The sequence below is a fragment of the Macrobrachium nipponense genome, chromosome 31 (assembly GCF_015104395.2).
Source record: "Macrobrachium nipponense isolate FS-2020 chromosome 31, ASM1510439v2, whole genome shotgun sequence".
Lineage (NCBI taxonomy): Eukaryota > Metazoa > Arthropoda > Malacostraca > Decapoda > Palaemonidae > Macrobrachium > Macrobrachium nipponense.
Genome location: NC_061093.1, coordinates 27,061,789 through 27,078,299, shown reverse-complemented (window position 1 = coordinate 27,078,299; position 16,511 = coordinate 27,061,789). Strand labels below are relative to the sequence as shown.

The window sequence follows — 16,511 nt, the reverse complement described above, 5'->3', positions numbered from 1 at the left end:
TTACCTTTAACATATTACCTGAGCAAATAATGTAGTACAGCATACTACAATTTCATCCACAGTTTACAGCAACCAAAATGCACTGAACATGTATTTCCAAACCTTTTGCAAATTGCAACTGAAAACTGTAAGTCAAAAACACTGGTTAGAAAGTACCAAACCTTTGAATATGTAAACAGCAAGTTACTTACAACTGAAATTGGTATAAGTATTGTTGAAACAACTGTTCACTAATTTCAGCCAGACATCTCATTACTTTCAAAACAGAAAACAAGACTACTATGTTTTTATATAAAAAATGGTTTCATTTAATGTAAGTTCTTACAGTAATTTAAGTCTTTGTTTTTTATATTTAAAAATTCATATTTTTAAATCTTTACATTGAATAAATAAGAACCACAAATAATTACTTAGGTAGTATAATGCCATGTCTAAAACCATAAGCTACTAAAAACATCACATCAAAATGCAACTTGGTTGCTCTTGTAAATGTGGTTTTATGAATAACTGTATTTCAATTCATACACTTCTGGGAAAAAACCGTCAGCCCTAAAATGATAAAGGGAATGCAATTACAGTGTTTACTAACTGCAATTTAAAAAAAAATGGTTAAAAAAAATTTTTTTTTTACATCAACAAATGCAGAGGGGGAAACAAGTTCCAAAACTAACAAACTTTCATATATAATAAAATTTGTAACACAGTAAGTTATTTAATGCAACACCTTAGTTCTAAAACTAAATAGTGTATACAGTATTTTAAAAATACAACAATGAAACAACCCCAGCTCTGTGATTAACCAATTCTCTGAACTGTCAAAGCCTGTTCTTGTGACCTTAATTTTATGGATGGTTAAATTACTTTTAGTTCCCTAAATAGAGAAAAAATAACAGAAATGCTGACTTTATTGCACGATTCAAACAAACCGTTATCAGTGACTGTATCTTTTGGGATATCAGATTCTTTGTGAAGTGCCAAAATGAAATACTGTAAAGCAAGACTACAACAATTGGCACATCAAAAATCTTTTGTACCCTCTTTCATGCACTGAATGCACCAACATAAATCCTAAAGTGTGACCTCTACTGGAATGGTCAGCATTATTGTATACCTTAAACATTTAATATATATTACTTCACATTTCCAGATAAATGCAAAACAAAAAAATAAATAAGAAACACAACAAGTACAATTTGATTAATAAAATTCAAGTCAAGGTTTTCGTGTTAACCTAACTTCTTGTAATTAATGAGAGAAACTAACAACAGTAAAAATTTGACATTAATTAAAACAATTACACCACTTGTTTTGATTCACCATTAATAGTAACGAGCTTCAACTGTTACATCTCAGTTTTTAAGTTATTGTAAGTACCAAAAATGTGCAGTAATACAAAAATTTCTTATTGAAAAATATGGCAATAACTGAAATGTGTTTCTAATTCATTTTGCTTTTCTTTTCTTTAAACCTTTCAACCATCCATTTATATACCTATTTCTAGACAGTAAAATAATAATCAGTTAATATATACCGTATATAAGAGAGAAAAGAGCAACACTGAGTCATGCATGTAGGGCAACATTACATTTTCCCTTCTGATATGTGCACCATCCCAATGGAAACAGAGAAGGCATATGAAAAGAAAAGAAAAGAAAAAAAGTGTATTCTCCACATCAAACTCAAAAAGGCTACATCACTTCACAGCAAGTAGTGGTAGTAGTAGTAGTAATATTCAGACAAAAGCACTCAACAGCACCTTTTGGCTATAGGAGGTATCCAGGCCCTTGAATCCTGCAGTTAACAATATGCACAGAATCTCTGCATTCTCAATTCAATGGTGAAAGAAATCAAGTCTATCTTTCCCTAAACTTTGCAGTCATCCCACGGGCAACATCCCCTTCACATAATACTCGGCTTGTAACTGGTGGGTTACTAAATTCCGAACAATGAAACTTAATGTCCACTTAAGATATACAGTTTCTTTTATACACTCAAGGATGGCAATGCCTCATTCATGCACTAAGCAATCTTTTCACGTCTCTTAATCTTAGAAGTACTGTATTCCCTTCATTACACAAAAATGCTCTCTTTGATCTTTTCCCAAATTTCCATTTTCTTAACAAGGTCAAGTTATGGAATGTCTGACCAATGTCCAACTATTTACATTTTTAAATAAATCCAATCAGACAATTCTGACCATGTGGTCCCACCACAAACACTATTTTTTTTTAAAGACAATATTTTCAAAACTATTTGTCAAACATACAATCTGCTGTTCATTACATAATAAAATTTTCAGTCAGATTCTGATCCATCCTCTTCAAATCCTGTAAGGTCTACTTCAACTAACTTCCCATTGTGAATGGCATACTCTAATAGGGCGAGGTGACAAAACACATATTGGTCTGGCATCTGAATGGAGTAAGCCCGTTGTGACCTTATTTTTTCAACAGTACCTTTAACTTCAATAGTTCCTACTTCTTCTAGACGACGGATGCATATGTCAAGGGTGCAGAATGTCCCTGTGGACAAAGTCCATATTCATAATTATTAATTAACACATTCCATCAAATAGAAACATGCCTATATGAAGTCAAATCTACAAATGCACATCTGAGATTCAAAAGATATGATAGCTTGGAAACTAGTATCTTTTCAGAATTGAAAAATAACCAACCTATGAATAATAAACATAATCACTCTGGATATTTAGGCCCTTATTGTACCCTGACAAATTTTCATTCCCTTGTCACACATTTTTGGCCCATTGCAGCTGCTTTAATGTTGCTTAATACGCATATGTAAGTGTTAATCAAGGCTACTTGGGCATTAACTCAACAAGGAGTGAACCTTTTTCAACTTGGACTCCTTTTATCTAAGTGGTGAATGAGGTGGGATGACATAACATCTGCTGACATTTATACTTGGGAATACCATGAAAAGCCTTACGTTTCTTTCCCTCTCATAACTGTGCAATACTAAAGTAACATCCACAGTGATTACTTGGAAAAAGTCTATGGGGGTAAGATATAAAAGTTCTCATCTCAGGTCTTGGTTATTTTATTATTAATAAAATGGATACTGGTTTCAAAACTACCCACGTTAACTGTGACGACAAATAATCAAGAATATAATATCACTACAAGCAAAAATTATTTAATTGTTCACTAAAGGCAGATGAGCAATCACTTACCTGTTCTACCTATGCCAGCAGAGCAATGAACAACAATTGGAGGCCCTAAAGAATGGCCAGTCCAAGCATCTCCTAACTCGGAAGTTAAACGAGCCTGAGAGTCTCTAACATGGGTTAAAAACTCTAGCATTGCCATTGCAGAATCTGGGACACCATAATCAGGCCAGGATGTAAACTGCATATGCTCAACTTTTCGTTCCTCACCAGACTGCAAGAGTATCAAACATTTCTGAATTTATAACATCAGTAACCAACTATATTGTACATATATATATTAACTAACATACTACAGTAAAACTACAGTATGATATTTCTTTGCAGCAGCTTCAAGTGTGACTACACTTTAACTTCCACTTATGAATTAACAAGGTCATCATTATTTATATCATTTTACTTTATAATTACTAAAATGTCATTTAACAAGACAAATTCACAATATTAAACAATTAATAGGCTCATCCAATGGTTACATTCTTAAATAGAATTTGCAGATGGAACATAGTCAAGTTAAATTAAGTTGGACAGTGACTAGCAGGGATCACAGGGAACTAATGAAAAATACAAGGCAGAAGTAATGGCATTGAAGGGACACTGTCAAGAGCCTGTTGTATACTAAAATTGTGCTGCACAAGACACTGCAAGCAGTACTTCCCTATGAGGGTAGACTGTAACTGTAAATCACTTTAAAAATATACCTTAATTGTGATGTGAAAGGTGGGAATGCAATCCCTTTATTTTTTCTTTTTCTTTTTTTTTCTTTTTACTTTACAGAACAGTTTCATTAGAACTTTGTTCATTGATCTAAGGGAAAACTGAAAAGAATGAATACCCAATTATTGCGGCCATTTTTCCAATTGAGCTCCTACAGCCTGTAAATGAAATTTCTGTAGAATTTAATCCTGTGGGTGTCTATTCTGTACCTTTAATTATCTGTAATAATGAAAAATTAAACTAAAATTAAATAAGGTTGGGTTTAACCAGTTCACTCACCTTATTATCTCGAATACTGAGGACTGACACTGTATAATCTCTATAGTTGCAAACAAGAGTATTCGTAATAGTGAAATGGGAGTGAGAAACAAGTGCACCCTGCTCAACAGGCCAGTACTGGCCACATTTAGTTCTACCTCTTTCTACTGCCCTTGTTGTCATGACAATAACACACACCCTCTGCTCCCAAATCATCCTCCAGAAATCACCAAATGTTCCAGGAAGGGGACCTACAATGAAAATGTGGAAAATTTGTATGAAAATAAATCCTGGTCATGAAATTGAGTGACAAATGTGAAATAAGTATTATAAACCAGCTATGCCTAACAACTGAATACTACTGCACAATTCTAAGATTATTACAAGTATATCAGTGTAATACTCATATGTATTATTTTCAGAAAAACATAAGTTAACTACTTTTTACAACTTTCAATTCAGGACTGAGACTAGACTATTTGAGGATCCTTTTTCTTGGCAGTATTTACACCTTATTGCATCAAGCAACATTGATTTCACTATTATCTGGAAGCAATAACAACAGATGTCATAATCTGCCAACTTGCCAGTCTCCCATTTTTTGCAAATTCTGAGCTACATAAAAGCATTATTTTTACCCCAGATTATTGCTGTTCTATTGTATAATGACAACTGTATGCAATACAGTAAATATAATGTGTATTTATGTTTATATCCAATGGCATTCTGCTTTTTTTTCTAATCTGGCCAGCTGCATGAACTTACTTTATGGCTGTAATCTAACTAATTCTGACTGACAAGCCTCTGGGTTTTGAGGTCACTGGCAAAACTTAAGACATAATTATATATTCAGCAAAAATACAAGTTATTTTTGTTACAGAATGCTGATGTATATTGCTGCACTTTTTCTTATTACATTTACTGTTATGAAACGACATTTCCTAAAATAGTGAGTAAACATTTTGATGGCAGTAATGAACCTTTTGCCTTTCACTTAACTTTTTATCTTTTACCCATATATAGCACTGCAGGGTTTGAGTTAACTTGTAGGGCTGAGAACTAGAAGGGCCAAAGTCATAAAACCATGTTTTCAGAAAAATGCATTTAAAATATTGCTTCCTTTATTAAAATTCAGGTAAGTACAGCAAACGAAAGCTTTTTTTGGGGGGGGGTGATTGCTTAACTTATAACATGACCATTATAGCACTGAAACAGATAAATTTCTAGTTTAGTGACGGTCTTAACTACAATTGGCCATTTTTTGACATTGGCCATTTTAGTTCTCAGCCCTAGACTTGTTATCCTTAAGGAGTATTCAGTAATTTGAGAGTACTTTATCATCATATAAAAAACACTAAAACCTAAAGTTCATGATTCCTTATATCAATTAATATAAATCTATCTTACGAAACTAAATACCTAAAATGAAACAATCACTAGCAATACTTGATCAGGGAATGATTTATTAACAGAGTACAATTTCAATTACGTAAGGTTACTGAAAGTTCCATAAGTCTGGCCTTCTGATAAGCAGTGAAATCCAATATGTAACAACCCTATAGTTACCCTTAAGCATTAAACAAACCCCACAGTCAACACACAACTTGTACTGTATGCTTTCTAAGTTAAACAGATTTATCAGCAAAATGCATCACTACTAAAATGGCATCATAACATAATACATTCATAATGATGTAGCTACTTAACTTGGAAATTATTCAGAAACTTTCTCCAAGTGGCAAGTAAATTTTTCAAGTGTCAGATTTTCAGGCTTTTCATGTAATAATTCTACTTTACGCCCTGTTACTAAGTGATGTAATTACATTAATGTTATATATGTACAGTTTGATCACAATATGTCTGATTTATGGAAGCTATGGCTAAAATGAGGTTTGTTTGTGTAATAATAAATTATTACTATGCATAACTTGATATCATTTTTGAGACAGATCTGCAGAAAAATGCACAGGTCCTGAATACAATACAGGTTTCAAAATCTATACTATACCTCTTAATTTTATTCCTTAATATTTCAGTACAAAATGAGTAAGTCTCAAAAAAAAGTTTCAGTAGAATTTCTGTTGAGTTATGATAAATGAGTCACTTAACACAGTAAGAAGGCATCTATGGCTTGCAAGCTCACATAATTTTTCTATCTTACAAAATCCAATTATTGTTTTTTCATATGTCCATGTCATCAGAAATTTCTGATGAGTAACTAATTATGCAAAGCTGGAATCCAATAAACTGAGGTACTACTGTACTCACAATTATTCTCCTAGCTTCAGAATTTTGTTGTAAGAAATATATTACACACAATCCATGCAACAAAATATCTGGTGCTAAGCCCAGGTATACAAATATATCTTTCCTATCCTGAAATTTTTAGTAATGCTACATTCCTAAAATTTTCCTTACCTGATAATTTCTTACTTCTTTTTCTATTGTTTCCTATGCACTTGTTCATATTATTTTCTCATAGGACACTAATTCTCAAAACTCCACAATATGCAATAAGTAATGAACTTCACATTTCTCATTTTCCACAATAAAATACGACTGCATTTACTTTTATCACAAGTGCAGTAACTTACTGCTATATTTTACAAACCTTAACCATTCTCACATACTTAAAATATTTAATACAATAATGAATATATATGCAAAACTGGCATGCTGGACCATTTGATGAATGACTGAATGAGAGCACTGTCAAGACCAAAAAGAAGTAATACATCATTGTCTTAAGAAAGTTATACTATAAGAATGGAGGCCAACAAACCTAAGTAACTACTATTTTACCTTGAGTAGAAATAAAGGCATTCTTCTGTTTGTAGCCATCTACATAATTAGCATTAATGTAATCAGTGTGTCCTTCTTCATCTTCCGGTGCTAGTACCACTCTTGAATGGTCAAAGCATAAAACATCTGTGTACCGATTTTTTATTTGATTCCAACGTTTTCTGAAAGAGCAGAAATATCATTCAATACAGTATTCCACTTTCAAAGAAGCAATTTTTTAAACTGTAAGACAGCAAATTAGAACCAAATAAAATTGTTATACTAGCTTACCATACTAATAACTGAAAACTTAAAGAGTTTTAACTGCACTTACTTAGAGTTTTCAAATGTGCCATCAGGTGGCCTATTTTTGATCTGTGTATAGTCATGATACAACCCTTGCCGACCCTTATCTCTTAAGTGGCGTACAAATTCCTCGAGTGTAAAACCTTGACCATCATCGAAGTGCAAACTGTCATCATCACTAAATCCACTGCTTCCACTGCTAGGAGGTGCCAATGGTGATTCTCTCCCTGAAGTTAAAAATACATAATTAGGATCAGAACCATGGCTACAAACAAAATGAGAATTTTATATAAAAAGCCTGTTTTAAATAAAAGCAATGGTGAATTAAAATCAAATAAGACTGTTACAGGATTCTATATTTTTAAAAACTAAGAGATATCCTGTCCAAGATTGCAGTCATAATTATATGTAAGAATCATTTTAATTTCCATTGCTTCTTACACCAATGCAGATGATTCTCAGAAAAATGTTTTCATAGCTCAGTCATTCTACTGTAATTTCAACAATTGAAAACAAGCTCTCATCCACGATACAATGAACTGTATTTCTAGTTCCATGTATACAATGTCATACTGGACTATCTTTTGTTATACTGTTTGGCTCACTAAAACATATTACATAGTATAGCCAACAAGGATCACAGTGCCTTTACTCATTTTTTTGAGTTCTTGTAATTATAAGTTATGGCAGGATGTCATCTCCTTTTCATATTCATTGTGGTAGAGTATATCTGGAGATTTGTTCTAGTATGGGAGTTCAGCTTTTTCTTCTACTGGTGACGATAATGGTATAATCTTTCTTTCATTTCCTGTTGTTGGAAATCAGCACATTTCAGCACTGGACAAGCCCCATAAAGCTATACCGCCGATAACCGAGGCCACCAATAACCAGGGACTGCCTGTAATTAGTTAATATTTCTTGATGACATAATCCAAAAATTACTGAATTTTTCATGAATAATTCGATGCAGAAAAATCTGCGAATAGGTGAAGCCACAAATCCTGAACCGTGAAAATGTGAAGCTGTGAATAAGTGAAGCCGCGAATCTTGAAACGCAAATAGGTGGGGATAGACTGTATGTCAGTAAACTTATGCTACTGATTTTAAGAATACTGATTTTAATAAATGTAAAATTTCTAGGAAGCAAATGGTGAATAATTGCAATGTACATATTTTATAACATGCTAATACATGAAATATATAAGTAAAGCAAGTTACATTAAAATGATCATTTTAGATACACATTTCATTTCAAAATGGATATTACCTACACAAAAAATTTCTTCTTTTAAGAACCTTTTGGTATTTGGAATTTCATATATTGTCAAAACCTGGTAATTTTCTTGCAGTAGTCTTATCAACAGTATCAGTTTAAGAACATGGAGGGAAGAATTGAAATGAAATGAAATAACAGAAATTCAGTTTTGTTTTTCTGTATGTTCTGAAGACTGCACCTACTGGGCTACAAATACTGCCCTATCACCATCTCCCCGTTCTTCCCCTGCACCAAAATCTGGCACCCCACCTCCATCTTAGTGCAATGTTGTTAGCGGAGGGGCACCAATTACACACCTTAAGGGCAAAGTCAGTTCAGATCAGACCCATAACTCAAGACAGAGATAAGCTGTGAAACTTTCCCCTCACCCAACATGCAACAGATATTCAAATTCAATGCAATTACAGTTCAATAAAGAAAAGAATCTATTTTAATAGAGTAATTACAATTCATTAAAATAGTATCCATTTCAATAGGAACTAAGAAACGGGTATAGAAGACATTGATAAAACAAGGGAAAATTAACTAATAAAACCCAGACTCACCTCCACTAGTATCATCAATAGTGTGGCCATTATGACTTCTAGTGTCTTTAATCTCAGGTGCTGGAGAGCTCTCTTTGGCTGGCATACTAGTTTCTTTATCTTCCTCCTTTTTCTTTTCTTCTTGGACCTCCTTTTCTTCAACTAAGTTATTCAAGGTAAGCAACTGATCTTCACTTACAAGCTCTTCCCCCTCTTCTTCCAAATCCTCTTCATCGTGGCTGTCATGGCACGAAACTTTTCCTTTTCCCAACAGCTTCCATCATCACTACACTCTTGGTACAGCTGACAGAACAAGAAGCATTAAGCAACATCAGATTTGTGAAAAAAAGTTTAAGTATTTTTTTTTAATTAATAGACTAAAATTTTTCAAAGCTGCTTTTTTTCCAGCATTTTATTTTGACTTTCTTTATTTGTAAATATTCTTTACAGACTCTTAACCTTGGTACTTTGTATTAGGTTTGAAACCCCCCAAAAATTAAATTTTGTTATTGAGTTTTGTTAAAGACTTATCATTTAAGAAGCTTGCAGCATATCAAGTAGCATTTTGAAATTGGGTTGGTTTGTCCTTACCCTTACCTATGAAAATTGGAACCCCTGTTATCCAGATTGTTTCAGATCTATGCATCAGTTCCCAATATTAATGAATCACTGGGCAAAAAAAAGTTGTCTTTGATTACTGGCTAGGATACATACATTACTGTAATGTAAACAAATCTCTAAAACAAATACAAAATTATTTTTCTTATTTCTTATAAAGCAAAGTACATCTGTTTACTTAAAAATCTGTAAAAATTTCCCAAAAAATTACAATAACTTAAAACGAAATACTATGTACCCACATAGAACAGTGTTATGAACATATTCAGACTCAAATGAAATATTATGCAGTAATATATCTGAGTTTAATTGAGAAAGATACTCAATGAAACTTACATCCTCCTGGGAACCTTTCGGATCATGGTCTGCACAGGGTACCATATTGTCACTATGGTCCAAATCTGTTACACTTGAAAGAGTGTCTCCAGCTGGGTATGTGAGGGGTGGAGCAGGCTCACAAACTTGAGAAGGATGCCTGTTTGTCATGGAAGTTAAGCAACGTAATAACCATGCACTGTGGTCAATGTTGAGACTCCCACCCAGCTGTACTGGTAAACACTCACTAGGTATGTGGTTTACAAGCTGCAGGTAAAGAAGGGTTTGGAGTTAACAGGTGGCAATTGCCTTACATGAAGTGCTTTCAAATATTTAAGAAAGTTAATGGCTCAATCCATATACTATGTATGTATATTGAATGCAGAAACTAAATACAGTACAGGTCAAATTGTTGGACAGTCTTTACTGGAACTGCGACTTAATGTACAATAAAATCATAAAAAGATCATAATAAATCCCACTGATGGTGCACGTATATTTTTTGCCTTTATAAAAATTTTTTTTTCAAAATTAATTTAAAATTCCAGGGAACACATTAACTTGCATTTCTCGCGTGGTTCAAATATACTAATTAATATGAGTAGATACAATGAAGTTTTTGCCATACAGTACTAGTCAGTTATTTGTTTATAAACTGCTAACTATGAACAGAAGACTTCAAGTTTGCTGTTTACTTGGATTCACAGTCTGTGACTAACTGCACTTTCAACAACAGAAAGAACACAATTTGATGCAAGATCTCCAAGGCCACATTCTTGCAAATGCCAGTCACAAAAACGAACTTGTATTTTCATAAAAGAAAAACAAAACAAACTGTAGCCCACTCATGATTGGCCCATGTAACAAACTGAAACGCAATGCATCTCCTCATAGCTTCCTAATTAATATATTTCGTGAGAGCTTTCACTTAAGAAAAATCAAATAATGCAAGCATAAAACAGAGCCAACATAAGTAGGCTAAAGATTTAGATAAAATAAATAGACAGAGCCAACAGAAGCAGTCTAAGATTCGGATAAAATAAAAGTGAAAAAACAAAAAAAAACAAATAAGATAACCTTTCTATCTGTTTTCCCTAAATCAGAAAAATTAAGTATTACTGCCAAAAAGGTGGTTTCAAATTGTCAAAGTATGAAGAATGAAATAATTCTTGTACTGGAGGATTCGACATCATGGAATATGGATGCTGATGCTCAAAAAGTTAGCAGCAAACAATGACTAAGGGTACACTAGTTTTCCTCAGAAAAAAAGCCAAAGGAATACAGTCACAAATAAGTTTCCTTTGAGGGTTTAAGCAATAACTACCATTAATGGAAATAGAAAACCATTGCTATTTTGAGAAATTTGAAGATTCTGGGTTTTGCAAAATTCCAGACTAGGAAACAATATTTCAAAACTTTAATGCAACACAGCTGCAGCATGTCACACTCACATCATCATAAATATATATCAAACATGTCTACAAGTAACAGATTAAATAGTTTGCATTTATTTTTAGCAAGTACTGTAGTATATACAGTTTTGGAACACTGGAAGCTGGCCAGTAATTAGGGTTATTTGCAGTCATACTTTTCTACTCATCTGCAAAGCTTTCCAAAATTAAAAAAAATATGACATGTAAAGTCAGAAATAAAAGTATTATGGTAAAGTACTATCCGAGTATCATCCACACCAAATGTTTAGGATAGGATACCCAGCATTTTTCCAAAGTCCTTACAGTAAATAAGTGTTTCTAGGTGACAGGTATTCAAGAAATACTTTAGCAAGAGTAGCATTTACTTTTAGAAATGATATTGAAACTCTTTAAAGGTTAATTTTTAGCTCCTTACAAATATTGAGGTGGGGACTGACATCCTCGGCCATGCATGTATACACTACATTAAATTGTAGTATCTAGATGGTAACATGAGTATGATTTCTTGATTTTAGCAAAATCTACACATTTCTTTTATATTTGAGTAATATTCTATTAAAATTGTTACGCTCTACATTCTCAGCAAGCCTCACAGTGCACAGTGGGATTTACAGTAAACATTATAAAACAAAATACCTGTACAGTATCATTTAAATCACCAATTTACCCATGTAATATTTACACAAGTGTTAACTGAAAAATATTATTATGAAAAGTCAAATTCCAGTCAGTGACATTAGCCTACATTAATGAATAATCTACAGAGATTTTTGTCTGCATTTCTTAGGGCATTTACATCTTTCCTGTCTGTTGAGTTTTATCACCACGAAGCTTTACTTTCTCTTCAGGGACATTCAAACTGGGTTTCCATAGTTCATATTTACTTTCCAAATCTTCATGTAATTATCAGAATAGGTCACATGTTCATACAACACTAGAATATTGATAACTGTCTTCAACTAGAGACAGTATATATTAAAATAAAAAGACTTACCTCTGGCAGTGAAACTGTATATACACGGTCCCTCAGCTTCTCCCTAACAAAAAGTCTCAGTACTTTAAAGGGTGCCTTGAACCACAATGGTGCTGTTACTATTAAGACTTTCTTAAGTCGAGCTGGGTAGCCTCCCTGAAAGTACAGTATAATTTATCAGCTTTTGTATATTACTTTCTCATACACAAAATTTCTTTTTACTTCATCACATTACAAGTGCCAAAAATCTTAATACCTCAGGGTTGAATCACAAATTTCAAAACCACCCAAGGCAATGTATCACAGTTGACAAAACATCACGAAATCAAATGAATTACATGAAGAAAAGCAGACTTTACCATTATATATGGTATAAATGACTACAGTAAAATTACAAGTAAAATCAGAAATCATAAAATGAAATGTTTACCTTTTTATTTTCCTTCAATATCTGCATATTTTAGATAAACACTACCTAGTTTATTACAATTAATATTCTTACTGCTCATTAATGTTGTTTTATTTCCTTTCCTTATTTACCCTAGTGCTTGTTTATGTATATCATAGCAAGATTTTGTATCTATTATCAAATTGTTCAGTTCTCTCTGTTGCTTTACTAGTTTTATTCTGGTTTTGTTCCATAGTATTTTTTTAATATACAAATGGAAATCACAGAACTTTTGATGTGTCCATTCTATGGGAATAATACATTCTGATAAACCTGTACAAACTTTAAAAATCATATTGTCTACAAATTAAATGTATGTATACAGTACACATGGAAGGATAAAAATATAAAGACTGACAAAGTCTACTAATTAAATGTTTGTACTATACAGTACACAGGGAAGGATAAAAATATCAAAAGACTGAAGAAAACTATCATAATCTAACAAAAATATGGCTATCTGAAACCCTCCTCACAGATAAATGAATCTGCAAAGGAAACAAAGTCATCCTACAATTACATGTTGGGATTCAAACCTAATAATGCTAACTATGTTACTGCTTAAATCTTATTTACAATTATCAAAATTATTCAAAGAACATGACCAAAACAATGCCATTAATTACCTTTAACAATGAGAGTATCTTCTGGGATAACTGATAGTCAAAATTCTGATATGAGGATTCACTCATATCATAAATGAAAATTAAACCACATCTCTGAGTCTGGGTTGATTCTAACTCAACATCCAATTGGTAAACAACACCTTGCAAGGTTGCTTGTTGAGTGGTAATACGGGGATCATGAAGACGGGCTGTGAACACTGCAATAGCCGCTCCTGAAGTATCACGGCAAGGCTGTTGGAAAAGATGTCATTTACTTTTGATTTTCAAGCTGACAAAGCGTTTTAACTTTCACAGCAAGGAAGATATGTAGTAACACAAATAATTAAAATGCTAAAACTGTAAAGTTATGAGAAAAGTAAAATTTTAAACCTCAGTTGTCCACTAACTTGTCCTTCCAGAAATCACTTTAACAGAAACTTAATATCAAACTTTGACGAAGACAACAGAACTTAAATTTATGTTAATGTCTCCTTTCCAGTATCAATAATGCAGATTCAGTAACAACATCCTCAAGAACATTTTGTTGTGCAATCCTACATTTAATGCTAATGAGACTGTCACAAGCAAAATACATTAAAAGAATTTATAGTACATATTGTAGAATAATTTCATTGAGGAAACTCGCAGGAAGTGCATAAATTATATTTTAATTAACATAATTCAACAACTTTTAACTCTTATGATAAGCTTTTATGTATAGCAACCCTTATGCTAAGAAATTACAATATCTATGAGATACTGACTATAAGACAGTGTTCAGCTACCCTGATTCAGGTTAGTATGCATATATTAATGCACACAATGAAAAACTTGATGGCAAAGACTAATGAAGCTTACTGGGTGAGACAAGAACATCATTACTAAAATAAGAGTACATGTATGTTAGGATGGAGTACTCTTCTAATGCTCATCTTATGGAAAGGGAAGTTACACACTTGCTAATTGCTAGTTTTCAAACTTCAGCGTGTTAGTAGATCATTTTAAACTGAACACTGCCCTACGAATTTCTATTATTAATTCACTGCCATCAAAAGTTTTTGCCTGTTTTATTCTTGAGCATTTTTATTAAAATAAAACAAGACATTGATAGATCGGTTAATTTCAGTTCAGTTACCTTTAGGTAATTAACATACACTTTATGACAATTATTTTAAAATTTTTTGCTATGTATGCATTTTATGAAATAAGAAAATTTAACTAAATATGATATTGTTATGATACAATAAAGTTTCATACATACTTACATAGCAGATATATACATAGCTATCGACTCCGTCGTCCCCGACAGAAATTCGAATTTCGCGGCACACGCTACAGGTAGGTCAGGTGATCTACCGGCCTGCCGCCCTGGGTGGCAGGACTAGGAAACCATTCAACCGTTGTTATAAATCAGATTCTCTCTTCCACCTGTCTCCTGCGGGGAGGCTGGGTGGGTCTTCAATCGTATATATCTGCCAGGTAAGTATGTATGAAACTTTATTGTATCATAACAATATCATTTTCATACATTCAACTTACCTGTCAGATATATACATAGCTGATTGACACCCTTTGGTGGAGGGCAAGAGACAGCTAACTCCTGACTAGACAGGTAAACAACATGTGTTGTAGGTATTTATAGACCTTGGTTCCTCTGTGTTTCTAGACGAAGGGTCGACTTCCTAGCTATTGCATAGGAGTCTGCTTCGTCTCAAGAGCCTTAGCAAGATAGTGATCTGTGGCCAAGAGTTCTTGTGGGTCTACCGATGGGGTCTTATCCACTTACTCGGTCGAGCCTAATTGGCATTTGTCAAGGGTGCTAATCCGCTTATATGACAACATGCCTATGCCTATTGGCATAACTAAGGAGCGCAACACCGATCCCGATCACCTGTTCCTAACATGAGGGTTCGCGCTAAAATTGAAAAAGAGTTATCCCCCAAACTCCTTTCAAAAACCTCAAAAAAAAAATCACTAAGTTAAAATAAATTCAACTCATTATTAAAGGATCAGTGTCGGCTCCTTATCCCAGCAACGTATCCGCTGATACGTTAATAAACCAAGAGAGAAGGATCTCCCGTAGTTTTAACTTGAAGTCCTTCGTGCAATGAGCAGTCAACACATAGTTGCATCTCACATATGTTAAAGCTAATATGTCTTCCTGACATATTGTTACGAAAAGAACAAGAATTTGCAAAAGCTCGCACTTCATGAGCTTTTAAATTCTCAGCGTGTTGAAGGTATCATCAAGTCACTTATGAAGTGCTTTAGAGATCACCATTGTTTCAAAGAAGACTAGGACTTTCTTTGAACTGGATCTCATCTGGATGAAGCCTAGCGCCTGGCTTGCGCCTGGCTGGCGCCTCGCGCCTGCTGGCGCGAGGAGTATCCTGTTTGGAAATACTCCTGGCGCCTGACAGTCGTAAACACTCCTCGAATACTCCTGCCGTCTGGAAGGCGCATCTCACTCCAAATACTGCCTGGCGCCTGTTAGGAGTATTAAGCTCAAAATACTCCTGGCGCTTGGTAGGCACATCGCGCTTCGAATACTCCTGGCGCCTGGTAGGAGTAAAAAGTCTAGAATACTCCTGGCGCCTGGGAGGAGTATCGAGGTCAGAGTACTCAAGGCGCCTGGCAGGAGTATCTCTTCCCAAATACTCCTGACCTATGGAAGGCGCATCTAGTTCCGAATACTCCTGTGGCTTGGTAGGAGTATCGCTCATGGAATGCGCCTTTCGAATGGCAAGTATATTGCGCTTAGCTGGCGGTATACTCCTATCAGGAGTTCTCTCTTCTCCAGTTGGCTCTTGCTTGCTTGGATGAAGATCTGGGCCTAGAACGATCTACAGTAAAAGTCAGGCTCTTTGCGCCTACTTGGCGCCTGGCTCCTAGTTGGCGCCAAGAACGCTTGGCAGGAGTTACTTCCTTTCCCACGTCTCGCCTGCCTAACGCACCTGCTCCCCCCAGAGATGGCCGCTTGTGCGACAACTCCCCTGTAGGGTTCGTCGCGCCGACAGGAGATCGGTATTTGGATCTCTTAATCGAAGCCTGTCATCCTTTTTACGAGTAG

The 16,511-nt window shown here is 34.2% G+C and overlaps 1 protein-coding gene across 1 annotated transcript in view; it reads right to left on the bottom strand.

Annotated features, from left to right (window-relative positions):
• The window catches only part of LOC135206710 (tyrosine-protein phosphatase non-receptor type 9-like), a 224,650-nt gene that overhangs the window by 26,456 nt on the left and 181,683 nt on the right, over nt 1-16,511 (bottom strand). Inside the window, exons 8-16 of the mRNA XM_064238160.1 lie at nt 13,463-13,693; nt 12,410-12,544; nt 9,939-10,249; nt 9,071-9,288; nt 7,278-7,476; nt 6,965-7,125; nt 4,184-4,413; nt 3,194-3,401; nt 5-2,522 (exon numbers count right to left, since the gene is read on the bottom strand). Coding sequence (XP_064094230.1) covers nt 2,296-2,522; nt 3,194-3,401; nt 4,184-4,413; nt 6,965-7,125; nt 7,278-7,476; nt 9,071-9,288; nt 9,939-10,249; nt 12,410-12,544; nt 13,463-13,693 — 1,920 coding nt within the window. The 3' untranslated portion in view covers nt 5-2,295. The remainder of the gene's footprint in view (nt 1-4; nt 2,523-3,193; nt 3,402-4,183; nt 4,414-6,964; nt 7,126-7,277; nt 7,477-9,070; nt 9,289-9,938; nt 10,250-12,409; nt 12,545-13,462; nt 13,694-16,511) is intronic.